Here is a 17,267-nt window from a genome sequence, read left to right as displayed (position 1 = left end):
AAGTTCTGACCTTCAATAGCAGCCACTGGCTTAATTCTTCATATTTTCCAAAAACCACACCCGCCTGTTGAAGTAGATAGTTCAGGGGAATTGGATGGACTCACTGTGCCTTGGGAGTTTTTAATCCCAGAGCGTCTCTTAATGTTTTCTTTTGCTCTGCAGTCTCCCTCGTATCCTGTCTTTTTCACTTATTTCATCCCAAAATAAAGAATTTTAGTGTGAAGTCCATTATTCTGTTTCACAGGCAGCCAGGAACAGGGACCAGAATGGCTCTGTACCTCATATCTGTATCTCCATGCTCCCACCAACATGCTCGTCCTAGCACCTTGGAGGTTGTTAATAGGTAGAGTTTGGGAATGGGGAAGTTGAGGCCTAGGATGTTAGGGAACTGTGAGTGGAGGCTGCCAGCTTGGCACACTTTCCACCACACTCATATTATGCTAATCTTTTGGGATAAGGGGGGTAAAGCATTTAAACGAGACAACTAGAGATAAGAATGGAGATTTTCAACTTTTCCCTCAGGTCAGGAAAGCAGATAAGGAGAACCGTGTTACTGAAAGACTTCATCATCTAGAAGAAATTTATTTCTGAAGCAGGCTGTGCTCCTTTAGTGCTCAAAATGAACTTAAAACAAAAAAATCCCCATGTTTTTCTTTCTTAATAATTTAGCGTCCAGGGTCAAAAAGCCTTTTCTGTAAAGGACCAGCTGGTAAATACCGGAGGCTTTGCAGCCCATGCAGTCAGACTGTGTTGCGAGCACTCAGCTCTGCCGAGGTAGGAACAGAGCAGCCATAAACCAGTGTGAGCCGAGGGCAGCACCGTGTTCCAATAAATCTTTATTCCAGCAGCTCCACCTGGGGATAATTTGCCAGTCCCTGGTCTAGTCCATCTTTTTATTTCTTGTAAGCTTTTTTAATGTACATTTTCTAACTTGAAATTTAGGCATTGGTCAATATTAAGTCAAAAAAGAATTTTAAAGAGAATTTTCCCCCTTTACCGTTGATTCTCTTTGAACTAATTTTACTTCCAAGTCTAAAACTTCTGATCTAAGCATATCAGAAAGTTAAGGAACAATTTTGGGGACTATTTAGCCAAATGTTCATTTAAAATTTACTACTAAATTTCTGCCCCTCCCACCCCAATCCATTGGATTGTTGGTGCTGGTTCACACTTGGAGGTCTTGAAAATGGTGTAAAATCATTTTAATTAGGAAATCAGGCCAGACTTTGCATCACTAGGCTCTGAGCTCTGTGGTGCCCTGTGGAGACCCTTTTGGGCAATGAAGAGGAAAAGGCTCCTGGGAGTAGTTATCATCTGAGGCTCACTTCAGTCCACATTGTATTCTCAACTCCCACATCCACGCTCTGTTCATTTCCTGAAAGTGACAGCTTTCCGCAGGCACAGTAATCTGAGATCTTTTTTTTCAGGCTGAGGAAATCCTACAGGTCCTTGTAGGGGGATTGTGAGGGCTAGGCCAGCCCAGCAGAGTGAGGGGCTCTAAGACCTTAATGTCCTCATGATGGTGGGGACACTATTAGATCCTTCCTGAGAAAAATTTGAATGAGGTGAGGGGTGAGATGGCTACAAACACCCCATGGTGAATGAGTACTCCTGACACCCTAAATCAGCAGTTCTCAACCTGTGGGTCACGACCCCTTTGTAACAATGAAAATACATCCTGCATATCAGATATTTACATTACGATTCATAACAGTAGCAAAATTATAGTTATGAAGTAACAACGAAAATAATTTTATGGTTGGGGTCTCCACAACATGAGGAACTGTATTAAAGGGTTGTGGCATTAGGAGGCATTAGGAAGGTTGAGAACCACTGCCCTAAATACTTTGGGTGGGAACATGGAGGCCCCTTCCCCTCTTGGAAACTTATGCTCATCCTTCAAGACTCAGCTCAGGGCTCGGCGCCTGTGGCTCAAGTAGCTAAGGCGCCAGCCACATACACCTAAGGTGGCGTGTTCGAATCCAGCCCAGACCCGCCAAACAACAATGACAGCTGCAACCAAAAAATAGCCAGGCATTGTGGCAGGCGCCTGTGGTCCCAGCTACTTGGGAGGCGAAGGCAGGAGACTCGCTTGAGCCCAGGAGTTGGAGGTTGCTGTGAGCTGTGAAGTCACGGCACTCGTTTACCAGATATAAGTGGATTTTCTGATCTTATTCTGTCAGGCTTAAGACATTGAGTCAGGCTACAGAAGACCATAGATAAATGCATCCATGCTCTTAAAAAACTTTAAGTGACTTGAATAATATTTCAAAGTGCAATTCTGTTTGAAGAAATTATTTTCTAATCAGAGGTCTTGTAAACTTTAAGTTATTGTCTATGTATTTGGTGATTCGGAATGTTTGCTTTTTTACTTACAGTGAGTAAATTAGCTTCTGCTTTTCAGAGAGTAAAAACGAAAACATTACAGCATTATCAAAGACGTAATCCCTCCAAATCTTCAAGTGTACCTTTTTTCTTTCTTTTTAATTAACTGAATTCTCAGTTTCTAGTTTTTTTTTGGTTGAAGAAGTTCGAGAGATGCTTTAAGTTTGATAAATATTCTTCGTTTTATGCAAGTGAACTTTCTGTTGGTAGCGATGGGGAAAAGATATTATATTCAGCATATAAATGTTGATGGCTGGGCCAAAATCCAGCTCACAGAATCCTGACAAGCTTTGTAAGGCTCCTAACACCGCTTAGCAGAGGTCAAATGAAGGGAGACTTCTCCAGAAAAACAATGACTTACTGTTTAGCTCTAAGGAGATGCCAATTATAGTGGGTAGGAGGAGGTGAGGTGGGGTTATGATGAAAATGAGAATATTTAGAAACATGTAATTGTTGCTTGTTGCCGTATAAAATACCAATACATGTCTCCAGCTCTCTTCTCCTATAATAATATCCCTGTTCCTCCTACTTGAAATGTCTGTGGAATGAAATGAAATAGAATGCAACTGCCCTTAGTTTTTATAGCATTAAGCTTTCTTTCTGTGGAAACAAGTGTGGTGTGTGTAATTAAATAACCAAAGGGGAGATAAATAAGCAAAGATGTAAAGAAAAGAAATTCTGATGTTTCTTTATAAACATTTATATGGACAGTTTATTCCATTTTTGTTGTATGCTTTGTGCGACATGCAAATAAGATTAAATATCTGCTTTGTGTTCTGTCCATGTGTTTGCTGGGGGCCTGAAGAAAACTTTTCATCTGTAGGAAGTTTATCTCATTGCACTAATGCGTATACAGCAGCCTGTTTAACTAGGTTTAAAACATAACTAACAGTAGTTTCTACTATTAGTTGTGTATTGATGGAGGTGTGGAGGAGGATTACTTACTTAGTTTTTGGAGACAAGGTCTCACTGTCATCCAGGCTGGAGTACAGTGACATCATCATAGCTCACTGCAACCTCTGGGCTCAAGAGGTATTCCTGCTTCATTTTCCCAGTAGCTGGGACTATCAGATGATTTTTCTGTTTTTTTGTAGAGAAAGAGTCTTGCCTTGTTCCTCAGGCTGGTCTTGAACTCTTGGCCTCCCAAAGTATTAGGATTATGGTCATGAGCTACCGTGCCTGGCTGAGGATCCTTGAATTTAGTTTTGGATATACTATATCCCATGATGGAGTGAACTCCATTAAGTGAAGAGGGAAAGAGTTCTATAGTATTTTTGGTTTATTCTGTAATTGCAAACTTGATGGGTCTCTGTACTCATTTAAAGAATAAATGTTTCTTAGGAGTTTATTCTTTAGAGAAATAAATCGCATCTTGCTGGTTTCCTTGTTATCCCATTGTTCCCCACCATTCTTATCAATACACAGACACTGCTTTTCCTTTCATTTTCCAAGTGTAAGCCTTTTCCTGTTGCTTTTTGCTGCTGGTTAGCAGGTCTGAAGGCTGAGCATTTGTTCTGGCTGAGGCTGTGCTTGGTACATTGGCCCAGTTTCAAATGGTTCTCCTTATTGTGTGGTGCAATTTGTTCTCTGGAATGTGTGTGTGAGAAGTTCAGTTGTTGGGAGGGACTCTTCCTTTTGGAATGGCAAATTTTGTGCTATTTTCCACACTGTTGTTCTATAGAATGTACCTGGTTCAGTTTGGTGTATGTTTGAAATCATCTGATGATTACATTGTAAAGTGACAAAATATATTGACTTAGTACATTTGATTTGTTTTGGACTGTAGAGGTGTTTCCTGTGTCTCTCTGCAACAGAGTCTCACTCTCTTGCCTGGATAGAGTGCCACAGCCTCAGCCTAGTTCACAGCAACCTCATATCCCCGGCTCAAGTGATCCAGAGTAGCTGGGCTACAGGTGTGTGCTACCACCCCTGGCTAATTTTTCTTTCTTTTCTTTTTTCTTTTCTTTTTTTTTTTTGGTCAGTTTTTGGCCAGGGCTGGGTTTGAACCCACCACCCCCGGCAATATGGGGCTGGCCCCCTACTCCTTTGAGCCACAGGCGCCACCTACTAATTTTTCTATTCTTAGTGAGATGGTACCTTGCATTGCTCAGGCTGGTCACTCAAACTCCTGACCTCAGGTGATCCTCCTACCCCCACCTCCCAGAGTGCTGGGATTATAGGCCTGAGCTACCACGCCAGGCCTTGTAGAGTTGTTTCTTAAAAACATACTTGCTTCTGAATAATTTGTTGAGAGAAAAGTTGCTTTTTAAAATCCACTTGGGGACATTTCAGCAGTTCTCTTCAGACACAAAATGAATTTGGGGAATGATTTGTTTTTCTCTTGCTTTCTGTGTGGTACTTAAACTTGCTGATGTATTAGTTTAGAGAATGCTGTTCATGCTGACTAGTTTTAAAAATAAATATTATGAAACTTATGTTCATAATGTATGACTTAAACAAACAAAAAAACTATTCTTTGAGTCTCTGGGTCTGCATGGAGAGTAGGTGTGCAGACTTCCGTCCATTCAGCCAGTATCCACGTGGCCTAGTGGGTTAGTGCTAGACATGTGAGGAGGAGCCACATTCTCCCTGAGGATGAGTGCGGGCACTCAGATAATGGAGCAGATAAAAAGGTAGACATCTCATTTTAGATAGGGATAGAAAGAAAGTGCTGGCTCACACCTGCTGGTATGGGGGGGCTGTCAGGAGCTGATGTTTAACCTGGGGTGCTAGTGAGGAGATCGAGCCGCAGTCCTCAGCTCTAGGCGCAGAGCCTGCAGACAGGGAGCAGCAGTGCACAGGGCGACCTGTTCCAGCCAGTGTGTCTAGTATTTGAGGGAGGCAGGGGAGGACAATGTTTCTGGGAGGTTACAATTAAGGAAAAGTATGCTGAGAATGGGGCCTCGTAGACCAGGCCTCTGGATTTTTAATTTCAAATGTTCTGGGAAGCCTAGGGCTTTCAGCCGAGGAGGGAGCCGCTTAATCTGGTTTCTATTTTAAAATTATCTCTTTGGATGTTTTATTTTCTTGTGTTTTTCCCTGTGATGCATTTTTAGCAACGTGGACAGATTTTTGTGTGTGTGTGTGTGTGTGAGAGAGAGAGAGAGATTTTTGTCATTGCCAAAGTTTTCATCCTAGAGGTAGCTTTTAAAAATTGTTCTGAATCTGTTTTGTTTTATTTTTTGTATTTTTTTGTAGAGATAAGAGTCTCACTTTATCACCCTTGGTAGAGTGCCATGGCAGTGTCACACAGCTCACAGCAACCTCCAACTCCTGAGCTTAGGCGATTCTCTTGCCTCAGCCTCCCGAGTAGCTGGGACTACAGGTGCCTGCCTCAACGCCCAGCTATTTTGTTGTTGTGGTTTGGCTGGGGCTGGGTTTGAACCCACCACCCTCAGTATATGGGGTCGGTGCCCTACTCACTGAGCCACAGGCACCGCCCTGATTTTAAATTAAATGTGTATTTGCTTTAAATGTTACCCAAACATTGTTTCTTTTTTATAGTATACTTTGAGTTCTATGACTAATTAAGTGTGATAAATTGAAGAATAAAACCTTCAACATTAACTGATAAACACATGGTGAGCTGAGGCTGCTTTCTCGGCTAATCTAGAAAAGAGTGATGTCAGCTTCCTTCTAGGTTTTGAGTCATTTGATGGGTAAAACAATTTGGTAAAGTCAGTTTTATAATAGGCATCAGACAATGAATCACATTTTGTCATCAAATGATAGACTGGCAGAATTCCACAGAATTCTAGATCATTTGAATTTAAATGGTGCTTGAGTGTAATCGTTTCTGTCAAAGATCTGTATTAAGCTTTGCATTTTGCTAAGCGGAGTGCTAGGTTCGGTGTCCTCAAGAATAGTTCTTATCTTTAAAGAGGGGCGCTCACCCTCTAGTAAGGAAACTCAGCAGGCACATACAGAGTCCATCTGGTTTTGGTGAGTATAAACATAGCAGATGTATCCTGAGCAGTATCCTGAAGACTTTTGAAAGACAAGGGAGGAGGTGGAGAACTGGGAGTGAGAACACCTGTGCTTCCCAGAGCCTCCTGTGCTCAGAGGACCAAGAGGTGAGCACTGTGCAGAAAGAGCTTTCTTATGTCCTTGAGAGTTGGAAGGCATTGCTTGGCATAGCCAGCCACACGTTTTCAGTAGGTGAATAATAGGATCAGATGTGCGGTTTTAGACAGATCCATGAGGCACCCAGGAGGAACTGGGGCTATGGGATGCATTCCAAACGAGAGTCATAGGAAGCCCACAGGGCAGTTTATTTAATTGTTTTTTTTGGACATCTCATAGATAATGCCGAAAATAATTTCTTAAAGTTGGGAACAAATTAAATAAATGTTAAACAGTGGACTTTAAGTTTGCTTGTCTTCTTTCTTTCTTAGTTTGTGACGGCAGGGTTTTGCGAATTCGTGGCGGTAATGAGACTTCCACAGCCTCACCGTTTTATAGATATGTGGTGTGGCCCTTTCTGGTCAGTTGAGCGTGTGTGAGAAGCATGGCATGGCGGTGAGGCACTTCCCTGGTTGATCCTAAGTTTGGGCCAGACTTGCAGGGGAAGAGCCTATAGCTTCTGTGTGTATTTCCATTTGGTGCCAAATGAGCAGTGCCAGCAAGGTGGGAGAGCAGAGGTGGCTCAGCTACCCCAGGATCTTTAAAATTAACGGGGGAGACACAACCATGCAGGTGACAGATTTCATCGCAAGCAAGTCTGTTGCCATTATGGGCAGTAATTGCTATCTCTTCATTTGACTGTAGGATAAGTACTGTCAGCATTTTAAAGAACCTGCTTCAGAGACCAAGTTTTCTGGGATTTTCAGTAACGTTAATATGTTCACATTTCATGTAACATTAAAAATATATTTTATCAACGCCTAGCTGCAGGTTGCAAACCTTTGAGGTCAGAAGAGATGTCTTTTCACTTGTGTGTCAGTGTTTATGTCAGTGTTTCTCCCCAGCCTGGCCTTGCTCAGTGTGTAGCGAACAAGGTTTTTCTTTTTTAAACATCTTTGGAAGATGTGAGACCCAATATCCTGGGGCCCCATTAGTTCCTCTCCTCATCCAGCTTCTCCGTTGGAGTTGTAGGCTCCCACTCACAGTTTCCCATGCCCCCCCCCCTTAAAATCAGTTGATGAGGAAGACAAGTTCTTGTGGATTTCCATATGTAGGATAAGAAAAGTATCCCTCAAAATATATGCTCTATTAAGAGAAACTAAATGGGTTATGCTGACTACTCCAATTAAAATCATCAGCCACTGGTGTGTGAACGCTGGAACATACTCTCTAAAGTACTCGAGGCAGCGAAGGCCTGCATTATGCAGATGGGTCTGTAATTATTTGGTAACAATCCAAGACTGTCCAGGACCCCAAAATCGCTTTTCATAGGTTCTAATGAGAGTTACTGCAGAACTGATTAACACTCCGATATTTCTTTGCCCGTGGTCTGATGTTGCTATATGTACATGAGGCTCTTTTGCTTTTAGTCAGAGCTTTTATACAAATAATAAATGAATACTTTCTTGGGTATGTTAAAGGAAAACAGAACGTTAACAAAATGCTCTGCAGACCGAATTACCCCTTAGCCTCCTCTGCCCTCATTTCATGCCCTTCTGGGTAGGTTTTTGTCATATGTGTCCCTTCTGACCTTGGTGCATGGTAATAGGCGTGCAGGAGCGCCTGGCAGGTTCATTTTGAAAGGTAGACTTGCCTGTCTCATTAGAATTGATGTGACTTAATTTTTATTCACATGAGCCCAGGTGGAGTCTCTCTCAATTTAAAAATGCAGTGTAGACTTAAGATATACAAAATAATATCTTAGTGACTAGAGAGAGTTTATGATGGGGTAAGGAGAATGTAAATGTCACTGTTGCCCTTCTCAGAGGAGAGTGAGTTGGCAAGGAGTTGTGTGAGCAGTGTTTTCAAGGTTGATTTAATTTTGCAAACTGGGGCCACATGAAACTAATTTTTAAGTATTAAAATAAGGGCAAACCTTCTGTGATGAACAGAAGTGAACAGCAGAGAGTGCTAATACGTTGAGGTAATCCCCTGGGGCTCCTGCAGGAGAACAACTGACATAATGTTCTTTTGTCATTGCAGTGATATTTTTGTGTGTGTGTAAAATCAGATTGTAAGATTTTATGTTTCAGGATTAAGTCCTTGATGTGCAAATTAGGTGGTGGGTGAGGTACTGAGAATGAAAACCTTGGAAGATTTAGCTGAGTAATATTTATTATGAGAAAGCCTGTTGCAGGTTGTTTCACAAGGGTGAAGTGAGAGAAGAATTCTCTATTCTTTGAGGCAACATTTAGTTTGCCTTCAAACACAGAAACACTGATTTCTCATGTTTAGGTTGTATTTGAGAGTAATGTCGTTTAATGACAAATGAATATTGTGTGTGTTGACTTTCTTTTTTTTGTGGTTTTTGGCCAAGGCGGGGTTTGAGCCCGCCACCTTCAGCATATGGGACCGGCGCCTTACTCCTTTGAGCCACAGACACCGCCTATGTTGACCTTCTTTTCATAAAGTCAATATGTGAAAAATGTTTCTCGGTGGTAGATAGCAGGACTAGAGGAATGTGGAGATAAAGGGCCAGAAGATGGACTTAAAAAGTTGAGAAGGGACTTTCAAAATGATTACCTGGTGGTAAGAACCCCGGCATCTCGCCCTTTTGCCTCATCTCTTTGTGACATATGTATAATCTCACCATTCTCTAGGTGAGGGTTGCCCAACTTTTGTGAGTTTTAAGTGTTGCTCTATCCTTTGTACTTTCAAATCGGAATGGTGTAGTGCTTCCAAAACAGTAAGAAGACTCGGTCCTTTCCAGAGTGAATGTACACTGTTGAGTATAGGATTTTCTCCTTCCTGCCTGCCAGATATATCTTCCATGCCTCTGAAGATAAATATGTAGGGGAAATGACAGTCCTCCAGGGGAGAGTTAAAATTTTGAACTCAATAGACAGAGAGTTGGTGACATCTATCAGAGGAGGGCCTATGCGAAGTGACCAGTCAGGAGTGATAAATGGGTAGTCAGCTGTGCAAAGCCAGCCCTGTGGGCCTCGGAGTTGCCATGGAAGCTCCGAATGGCATTCAGAGGTCCTGCGTGACTAACCCAGTTCGGCAGCAGGGCCCATGGGCTTCAGACTGGGAGAAGATGCTCACGGCCAGCTGGGCCCAGAGCCAGCACTTTGCCCTGCAGCTCAAGCCTAACTTGGGTCTTTCTGTTACTATACTATCTTTTCCTCATCCACATACACAGTTTCCTCTTTCAGTGCAACGAAAAGAGAAGAAGAAATCACCTCACTGAATTGTGACTTCTTACATTTTATCACAATGTTTTATACACGTTCCCCACACCCCAGGAGACACATTTGAAAAGTGAATGTGCCCTGGCAGGCTCTCGTCTGGGGTTGACTAAATGCTCGTGTTCAGGGATGGAACAGGCAGCCCAAATTCCTTAGGATTTTCACCAGCCTCTGAAAGTGGGAGCATCCTGGCATGGTGTAGATTTGTAGAGCTTCATGCAGGCTCCTGTGCTGAGTTTGGGTGGGGAATCCAGTCAGTGAGGGCATAGTCCAGCTCAGTGGGCACTGTGGGCCTGCAGGAGGAGTGCTCATTGTGACTCTTCCTACAGGCCCCGGACACTGAAGCCTGTGGTTCTTTGTTCTTTCTAGTTAACTGAACTACCAAAAAGGGGTGGGTAGTGGTGAAGGTGGCCTGATGCATTCTGTAGAGATGTTTGTGATGCATCAGGTTGGACCTGAAGATGGCAGATGGCAGTGATCGGAAAGCAGGAACTTAGCAAGGAAAGAAAAGTCATTGCAGAGATTTTTGCAAACTTCTGGTAGAACTTAGCAGTGTGGTCAGACTCTGCATCCTACCCCCCAGGGACACTTTAGCACTCCGACTTGTTTTGTAGGCAGTCAGCTGCTCTGAGTCACCATGTGACTTGGTGTTTTTTCTCCCTAGGCGGGGACTCTGGGCTGACCAGAAAGTTGGCATGGAGGCCTAGGAACATGGCCTAGCTCAGCCTGCCAGAAGTTAATGGGAGCAGAGCCCAGTGTTGGGCATATTTTGGCTACTTTGGTACAAGTTTATTTACAGTCTGTCCTTGAAAGAAATTGTATAGAGCCCCTTAGCACATTAGAGATGACTCTTGAACCCCAAGGTTATGTTGGGGCCAGTTACCTCAAATCTGTAAACTTTAAAAAGGCTCCTAAACAAAAGTTATAGCACAGTTTTTATAACTTGAAGAGGAACTGCATACTGTTAGCAGCCATTCTTCTCCTAAAGGGACCCTCTGTTAGGTTCAGTGGAGGACAGACCCGTGTAGATACATTTAACCAAACGCATATTTTGTGGCTCTGAGAGTGTTCTGTTGAAAATTATGGATGTGTACCTTCTGAAACTAAAGAATTGTGGGTGGTCATAAGTTAGCACACTTCAGAACGCCTTCTTTGTCAGTGTTGCCTTGTTTAGCACAGCCTGGAAGCTTTGCTAGCACACCCCAAAGCACAGGCTTTGTTGGCAGGCATTTAAAAGTTCAGGTCTGCCATTTATTAGCAAGTCCATCTCTGAGCCTTGTTTTTGTTTCACTTGGAAAATGAAATCCCGTTGTCGCAGGCTTGTCCTAGAAACTGTACATAGGAGGCCGATGTGATGTGCCTAAGTCAGTGCTGACCGAGGGACAGGTGCTGACTGGTGCCAGTCCGTGGCCAGGCTGCTGCTGTCTCCAATGCTGAGCTCCAGTGAGCTCCAAGGGATGCATTCCACTGTGCTCCTCAGAATCACCTGGAAAATTGCATATTCAACATATAAAACACAAGTGCCCCCCCCCCCCCCGCCTCAGATCTCCTGAATCAGGCACTCTGTAGTTTTCTGTAGGTGATTCTGACTCCCCCTAAGTCTGAGAACTTCTTACATCTAGTGCAAAATATTGTGTGGAAATCAGCTATGGGGAACTTGTACCTCACTGTATATTATATATGGAACAGTGAGACAGTTAAGTAAGGCTGATTTGGGGACGAGGTTAATCCTGGGTGTGCATGAGAGTGAAAAAGGCACCACCTTTAATTAAAAGATTTATATAACTTGCAACTTTTCAAGGGTAATAACAGTTTATGAATCACATTGGACATTGACTGCTTCCTAAAATCCCTTCATTTAAAAATTCTTCATTCCTTCCTTGTTTACAAAACAATGATGTGTATAGGCTGAGCAGAGGTTTACTCATGCTATGAATGGTTTTTATTTTTTTTTTTAAATAAAAACATTTCCCCTAATCTCAAAATGGAACCAAGAAAAAGAAAATATTCATGAAAAATCTTGCCTGGGAACTTGTAACAAATCATTCTCGAAGCTATTTCAAATTCGCAATAAGCAAAAAGCCTGTGTTCCTGGCACAAGTGTTAGTTGCAGAGACGAAGGTGGCACCCAGAACGAGGTCTGACAGCCCACCCTTTGCCCTTCCACAAACCTCCCGTCTCTGTAGCCTTCCCTGCCCTGGCCAGGAGCCCTGATGAGTGAGACCAAGACGGAGGTGCCCAACAGACAGTGTGGGTGGCAATGAGTTTCTTTGACAAAGTCTGGACCTCATAAAACTTACTCTGCCAGTGGCATTCATGATGTCTTTTACCTCAGTACTTTCAGGGTTTTCAGTTGAAGAGTGATGGTGAATGAAAAAAAGAAATTCGGCATTTGTGTCAAAATTGCTAGAGAATTACAGGTCTGCCAATAAAGTCTTGGTATGGGTTTTTAATTTTTTTGACACTAATGAAACAAAACTTTAATTAACCAGAATCCTTAATTTAATAGGATTTCTTCCCTGTAGGAGGCATTTTGATTTTAGGATCACATAGTAATGAATTGGTGTTAGGAATTTTGTGAAAGAATGGTCTAATTGGATTCTTCTGGTTATTTCTCTAGCAGTTATTATTTTGAAATGAAAATCTGGAAGTTTGGTGAAACCCAGATGATGCTGTGGTAAGACTGACAGAAGGCTGAGCTAATTGATTTATTTTTTTTTATTTTTAGTTACTTATTTTTTTTGAGACAGAGCCTCAAGCTATCCCCCCTGGGTAGAGTGCTGTGGCATCACAGCTCACAGCAACCTCCAACTCCTGGGCTCAAGTGAGTCTCCTGCCTCAGCCTTCCAAGTAGCTGGGACCACAGGCGCCCACCACAACGCCTGGCTATTTTTTGGTTGCAGCCGTCATTGTTGCTTGGCGGGCCTGGGCTGGATTCGAACCTGCCACCTTAGGTGTATGTGGCTGATGCCTTAGCCACTTGAGCCACAGGCACTGAGCCACACAGGAACTGTATTAAAGGGCCGCAGCATGAGGAAGGTTGAGAACCTCTGTTCTAAAGGCTCACTGGGTATGTGGAATCAATGGGAAAATTAAGCAACCTGTTGGTTGAGGTGCTATTCACCTCACACCCGCACTTTTCAATCCTACACTGAGAGAATTTTGCTGCCTTTTCTGAGACAGAGGTGGCACTCACTCGCCAACACAGGGACTCCACTGTGGAGCCTGGCAGTGTGAGGAAGGGGAGGACTCCCTTAGTGATGGCAGCTAAGCACATGCTGTGGTGAGCCCCACGCCTCGCTTACCCACCCATCAGCTTGTCCTGACTGTCCTGAGGTGCATGTGCTGGGTAGCCTTTGAGAAGAGAATCCTGGGAGTTCAGGTTGTTCAGAAGATATTTGCATGCCCAGCCGCTCCCTGCAAACTGGCTTACTGTGGCTATAAAACAAGCTTGAAGGTAAAAAAAGTTATTTTCTTAATTAACCTTCTTACTTGGTTTCTATGTTTGTGTTCTGCTGATGTTTCAGTCTTTTGAAGCAACAGTTGCAGGAATTCTTGAGTCCATTGTGCTACTGCCAACCTGCCAATCAGTAGTAAATTTAACTGTCCCAAACCCGAGTCAGACTCTGTTATGGAAGGCTCCACGGCCAGTTTCTGGTTTAGTTCCTTCTCATTTTCAGTATGGTGGCCAACATTAATTGTTAACTTTGTGGTTGTAAGAGTTCATTTAAAACCTGACATTGTGATGTCTACCATTGAGGGAAAGTCTTTGCTACAAAGGTCTCAGTGGATAATTCTTTTAACGCATCCTAGCAGATTCAGTCAGGTAGCCTAGCTCCCTAACCCCTAGCTCCTTAGGGAGAAAGGCTCTGGAAATAGCAGGTCATTTTTAGATGGTTTTAAAAGTTGTAAGTTTATACATATTAAAAACTATATGCATTGTGGCTATTTTTAAATTTACAAATATTTAATGATTAGCTTTCTACACAGGGGTACCATGCTTTAGCTAGCACCAAGAGATAAATAGGAGAGATTCTGCTGGATGGAGCTCATGTTCTAGGTGAGAGGAGGGGAGGAGAGAGAACCAGGTGGTGTGTTGGGCTAGCACATACTCGGTGGATGTGAGGAGTGGATGACATTCGAATCACTCCAGAGACTTGCTATGAAGCTGAAAATCAAGATGTGTGGTTGACAGGAATTTGTGATCAGAATGAAAGCAGCATCAAAGTCTAGGGTATCACTGAGGAACTTGGGGTAGTCCGTGTGACTGGAATGTAGATGGTTTGTAGAGAGTCATACTCCCAGGGAAGCTGCTCCTGGAAGAGGTGGTCATCTTTCAGTAAGGAAGGGTCTGTGTTGGGTTGAAAGCAAGAGGTTGTCTTACAAGGTATGTTTGGGGAACAGACATGACTTGCTATCAAATAGAATGCTTGTGGCAAGCCTGCAGGGGGACAGTGGGACAATTTCTAGAGACTAGATCTGTACTAGATTATGGGGGAATTTTAATGGCAAAGCAAAGGTTTGCAATTTGTTCGACATTAGTAAAGAGCCGTCAAATGATTATTGTTTTAGAATATGGATAGTGACACAAGAACCGGGGCTTTAGAGCAGGTTCCTTTTCATGAGAAGACTGAATTAGAAGGACAAAATGTGGGGGGAGGTGAGGGGACCAATAGGCTCTAGTCAGAGGAAGTCTCCTGAAAGCCCGGAGGTCAGGAAGAGTTGATGGGGGAGGGAGACTTACATCGGGGCTGGGATTTCTCAACCTACCTACAGTCTTACCTAGACCAATTAATATTTTCCTATTTGTCTGAATGGCGTTGGGGAACGGGATTCAGTGGATTCCCTAGAAGCAGGTCTGTAAAGACAAAAGTCTTTTTATATCCTATTTTCATTATTTTGCTACATACATGATATGACGTGAAGCTTGGGGGGTGCCCACATTGTGACCATGAGGCCAGCCCACCTCAGTTTATATGCTGGCTAAAAAGCGTACCTTGGTTAGTCTCCACCTCAGATTTCCCCGTGAGTGCACTTTAACCACTTTGGTGCCAGTGCTGATTTAGGACATGTCTTTATGTGGTTTAAGTAGGGCAGTCAGAGTATAAAATTTCTCGGAGGGTAGAGCTGGTATCTATAATTGCATTTTCTCATCCTTGACATTTGAAATGAGAAATAAAAGTCATCTTTTTGGGGTTTACATGCCAAGGCACTGCCAGCAGAGTAGGCTGAGAGTAAAGTAAATGCTGTTTTGGGTACCTGGTAATCTTTTAATTATGAAATAAATCTTTTGATTTTAATCTTCCAAGATGTATGCTACTGATCCAAGAAAACAGCCCTTTTAAAGTTCACATCCTGCTGACTCCTTCAGATGAAAAGCTTCTTACCTCTACCCCATATTTTGCAAGCTGAAAGTAAAAATATCATTAATCTTGTCTCAGTTCCACCGCTGCATATAAAAGTCTGTTCAGTTTGTGTTCTGTCCTGAGCCAGGAGGGAGATGGCCCAGAATAAATGCTTGGGTTTCCGGGGCCAGGACCTGCACCAACTGGTGGGTCACAGACCCAGGCCTCCATGTAGGAGTGGGTTAATGGACCTGCGCCATCGCTAAAGCATGTCCTTTATCATCATTTCTTCCTAGACCCTTGCCTCCCTCCACGCGTGTACATACGCACAACAAAACTTGGATAAATACTGATAAATTTTACTGTTTTGGTTCTTTTGCGGCATCTGAAACAGTTTGTACAATGACGAAAGAAACCTGCTTCGGATTAGAGAGAAGGAAAGACGCAACCAGGAAGCTCACCCAGAGAAAGAGGCGTTTCCTGAAAAGATTCCCCTTTTTGGAGAGCCCTACAAGGTATTTACATGTGCTAGAAGTGAACATCTGCTTTATCACGATGTGGAACTCTGGGAGGAGACGATTCAGTGTGATTGAGTTGGAACAAGGACCACGACTACGAAAATAAGATAACTTACTTTAGAAATTGTTTTTGAAAACAGAATATCAGGATTCTTTGAACATTGTTAGAATTGCCAAAGTTGGTGGTTTTCTTTTGTAATGTTAGCCTCCTGTAGTTAGTAATATGTCTCCATAGCAGGCTTTTCAACAGAGGAATTAAGTTAGAACTGCACAGTAAATTCTATGTTACGCATTATATTGGGGATTTTTTTCCACTAATGATGTTATGTAACATAGTTAATTATTAAATGATATTTTTTATTTCCATTTTTAAGAAAACTATTCTCTAACTCTGCTGTCTTTTTTTTTTTTTTTCCAGACAGCAAAAGGTGATGAGCTGTCTAGTCGGATACAGAACATGTTGGGAAACTATGAAGAAGTGAAAGAGTTCCTTAGTACCAAGTCCCACACTCATCGTTCGGATGTTTCTGAAAGTAGGTTGGGAAAGCCGAAATACCCTTTAATTCCTGACAAGGGGAGCAGCCTTCCATCCGACTCCTTCCACCAGTCCATTCACACTCCTGCCTCTGCATTAGCTCCTGTCGGTAACATGAGCCGCAACCCAAAGACGGCGCACCAGAGAATGGAACCAGCGCCCGTTCTCCACACCAAAAACTACAGCCCGCTGGACAGCCAGCACTTGACTCAAGATCGCCTTGGCCAGGAGGGGTACAGTTCTAGTCATCACAAAAAGGGTGACCGCAGAGCTGATGGAGACCATTGTGCTTCAATGACAGACTCGGCTCCAGAGAGGGAGCTTTCTCCCTTGATCTCTTTGCCTTCCCCAATCCCCCCTTTGTCACCTGTACATTCCAACCAGCACACTCTTTCCAGAATGCAAGGAAGCAGCAAGGTTCACAGCAGCAGCAATAATAAAGGCTACTGCCCAGCCAAATCTCCCAAGGACCCAGCAGTGAAGGTCCGTGATAAAGAGACCCCCCAAGACAGTTTGGTGGCAGTTGCCAGCCTTGGGACAGCCCCTCCCCAGCCGCCTTCTCAGACATTTCCACCTCCCTCCCTCCCCTCAAAAAGTGTGGCTATGCAGCAGAAGCCCACGGCTTACGTCCGGCCCATGGATGGCCAAGACCAGGCTCCTAGTGAGTCTCCTGAGCTGAAGCCACTGCCGGGAGACTACCGACAGCAGAACTTTGAAAAAACAGACTTGAAAGTGCCTGCCAAAGCCAAGCTCACCAAACTGAAGATGCCTTCCCAGTCAGTTGAGGTGAGTGGGGTTTCTTCTCACCGACAGGTCCCATCTAAAGACAGATTAGAGATCCAAAGTGCCCGAAGATTGAGGATGGGGAGGTCAATCTGTGGCTCTGAGGTAGAATTCCTTTTTGGCTTTTGGATCCCACAAAAAACTCATGGTCCTAAAGCCAAAGGGAAAGATGCACATCCCTGTAGAACCTACAACTTGGTCAAGGTAGAGGGCATATTTATTCCCAGAAGCTTCACAAAGGTTTCTCGCTGTCTTTGTCTCCAGAGATAACTGGCTTAACAATGTGAAGAAAAAATCTGATTAACACTTCCTCGGCCCTGGTTAGTTTTTCCTGAGATTCAAACCACAAAAAAAGTAAAAACAAGAGGATAAACTGTTTTTTTTTTTTTTT

General features: G+C 43.3%; 1 protein-coding gene across 1 annotated transcript in view; it reads left to right on the top strand.

The window, feature by feature from the left end:
• AFF1 (AF4/FMR2 family member 1) overlaps positions 1 to 17,267 on the top strand; it is a 199,331-nt gene that overhangs the window by 93,715 nt on the left and 88,349 nt on the right. The window contains exons 3-4 of the mRNA XM_023513343.1: positions 15,435 to 15,555; positions 15,977 to 16,879. Of these exons, the coding sequence (XP_023369111.1) occupies positions 15,435 to 15,555; positions 15,977 to 16,879 (1,024 nt within the window). The remainder of the gene's footprint in view (positions 1 to 15,434; positions 15,556 to 15,976; positions 16,880 to 17,267) is intronic.

Source organism: Otolemur garnettii, unplaced genomic scaffold (genome assembly GCF_000181295.1).
Source record: "Otolemur garnettii isolate 467f Iridium unplaced genomic scaffold, OtoGar3 scaffold00039, whole genome shotgun sequence".
NCBI lineage: Eukaryota > Metazoa > Chordata > Mammalia > Primates > Galagidae > Otolemur > Otolemur garnettii.
This window is presented reverse-complemented; position numbering and strand designations above follow the sequence as displayed.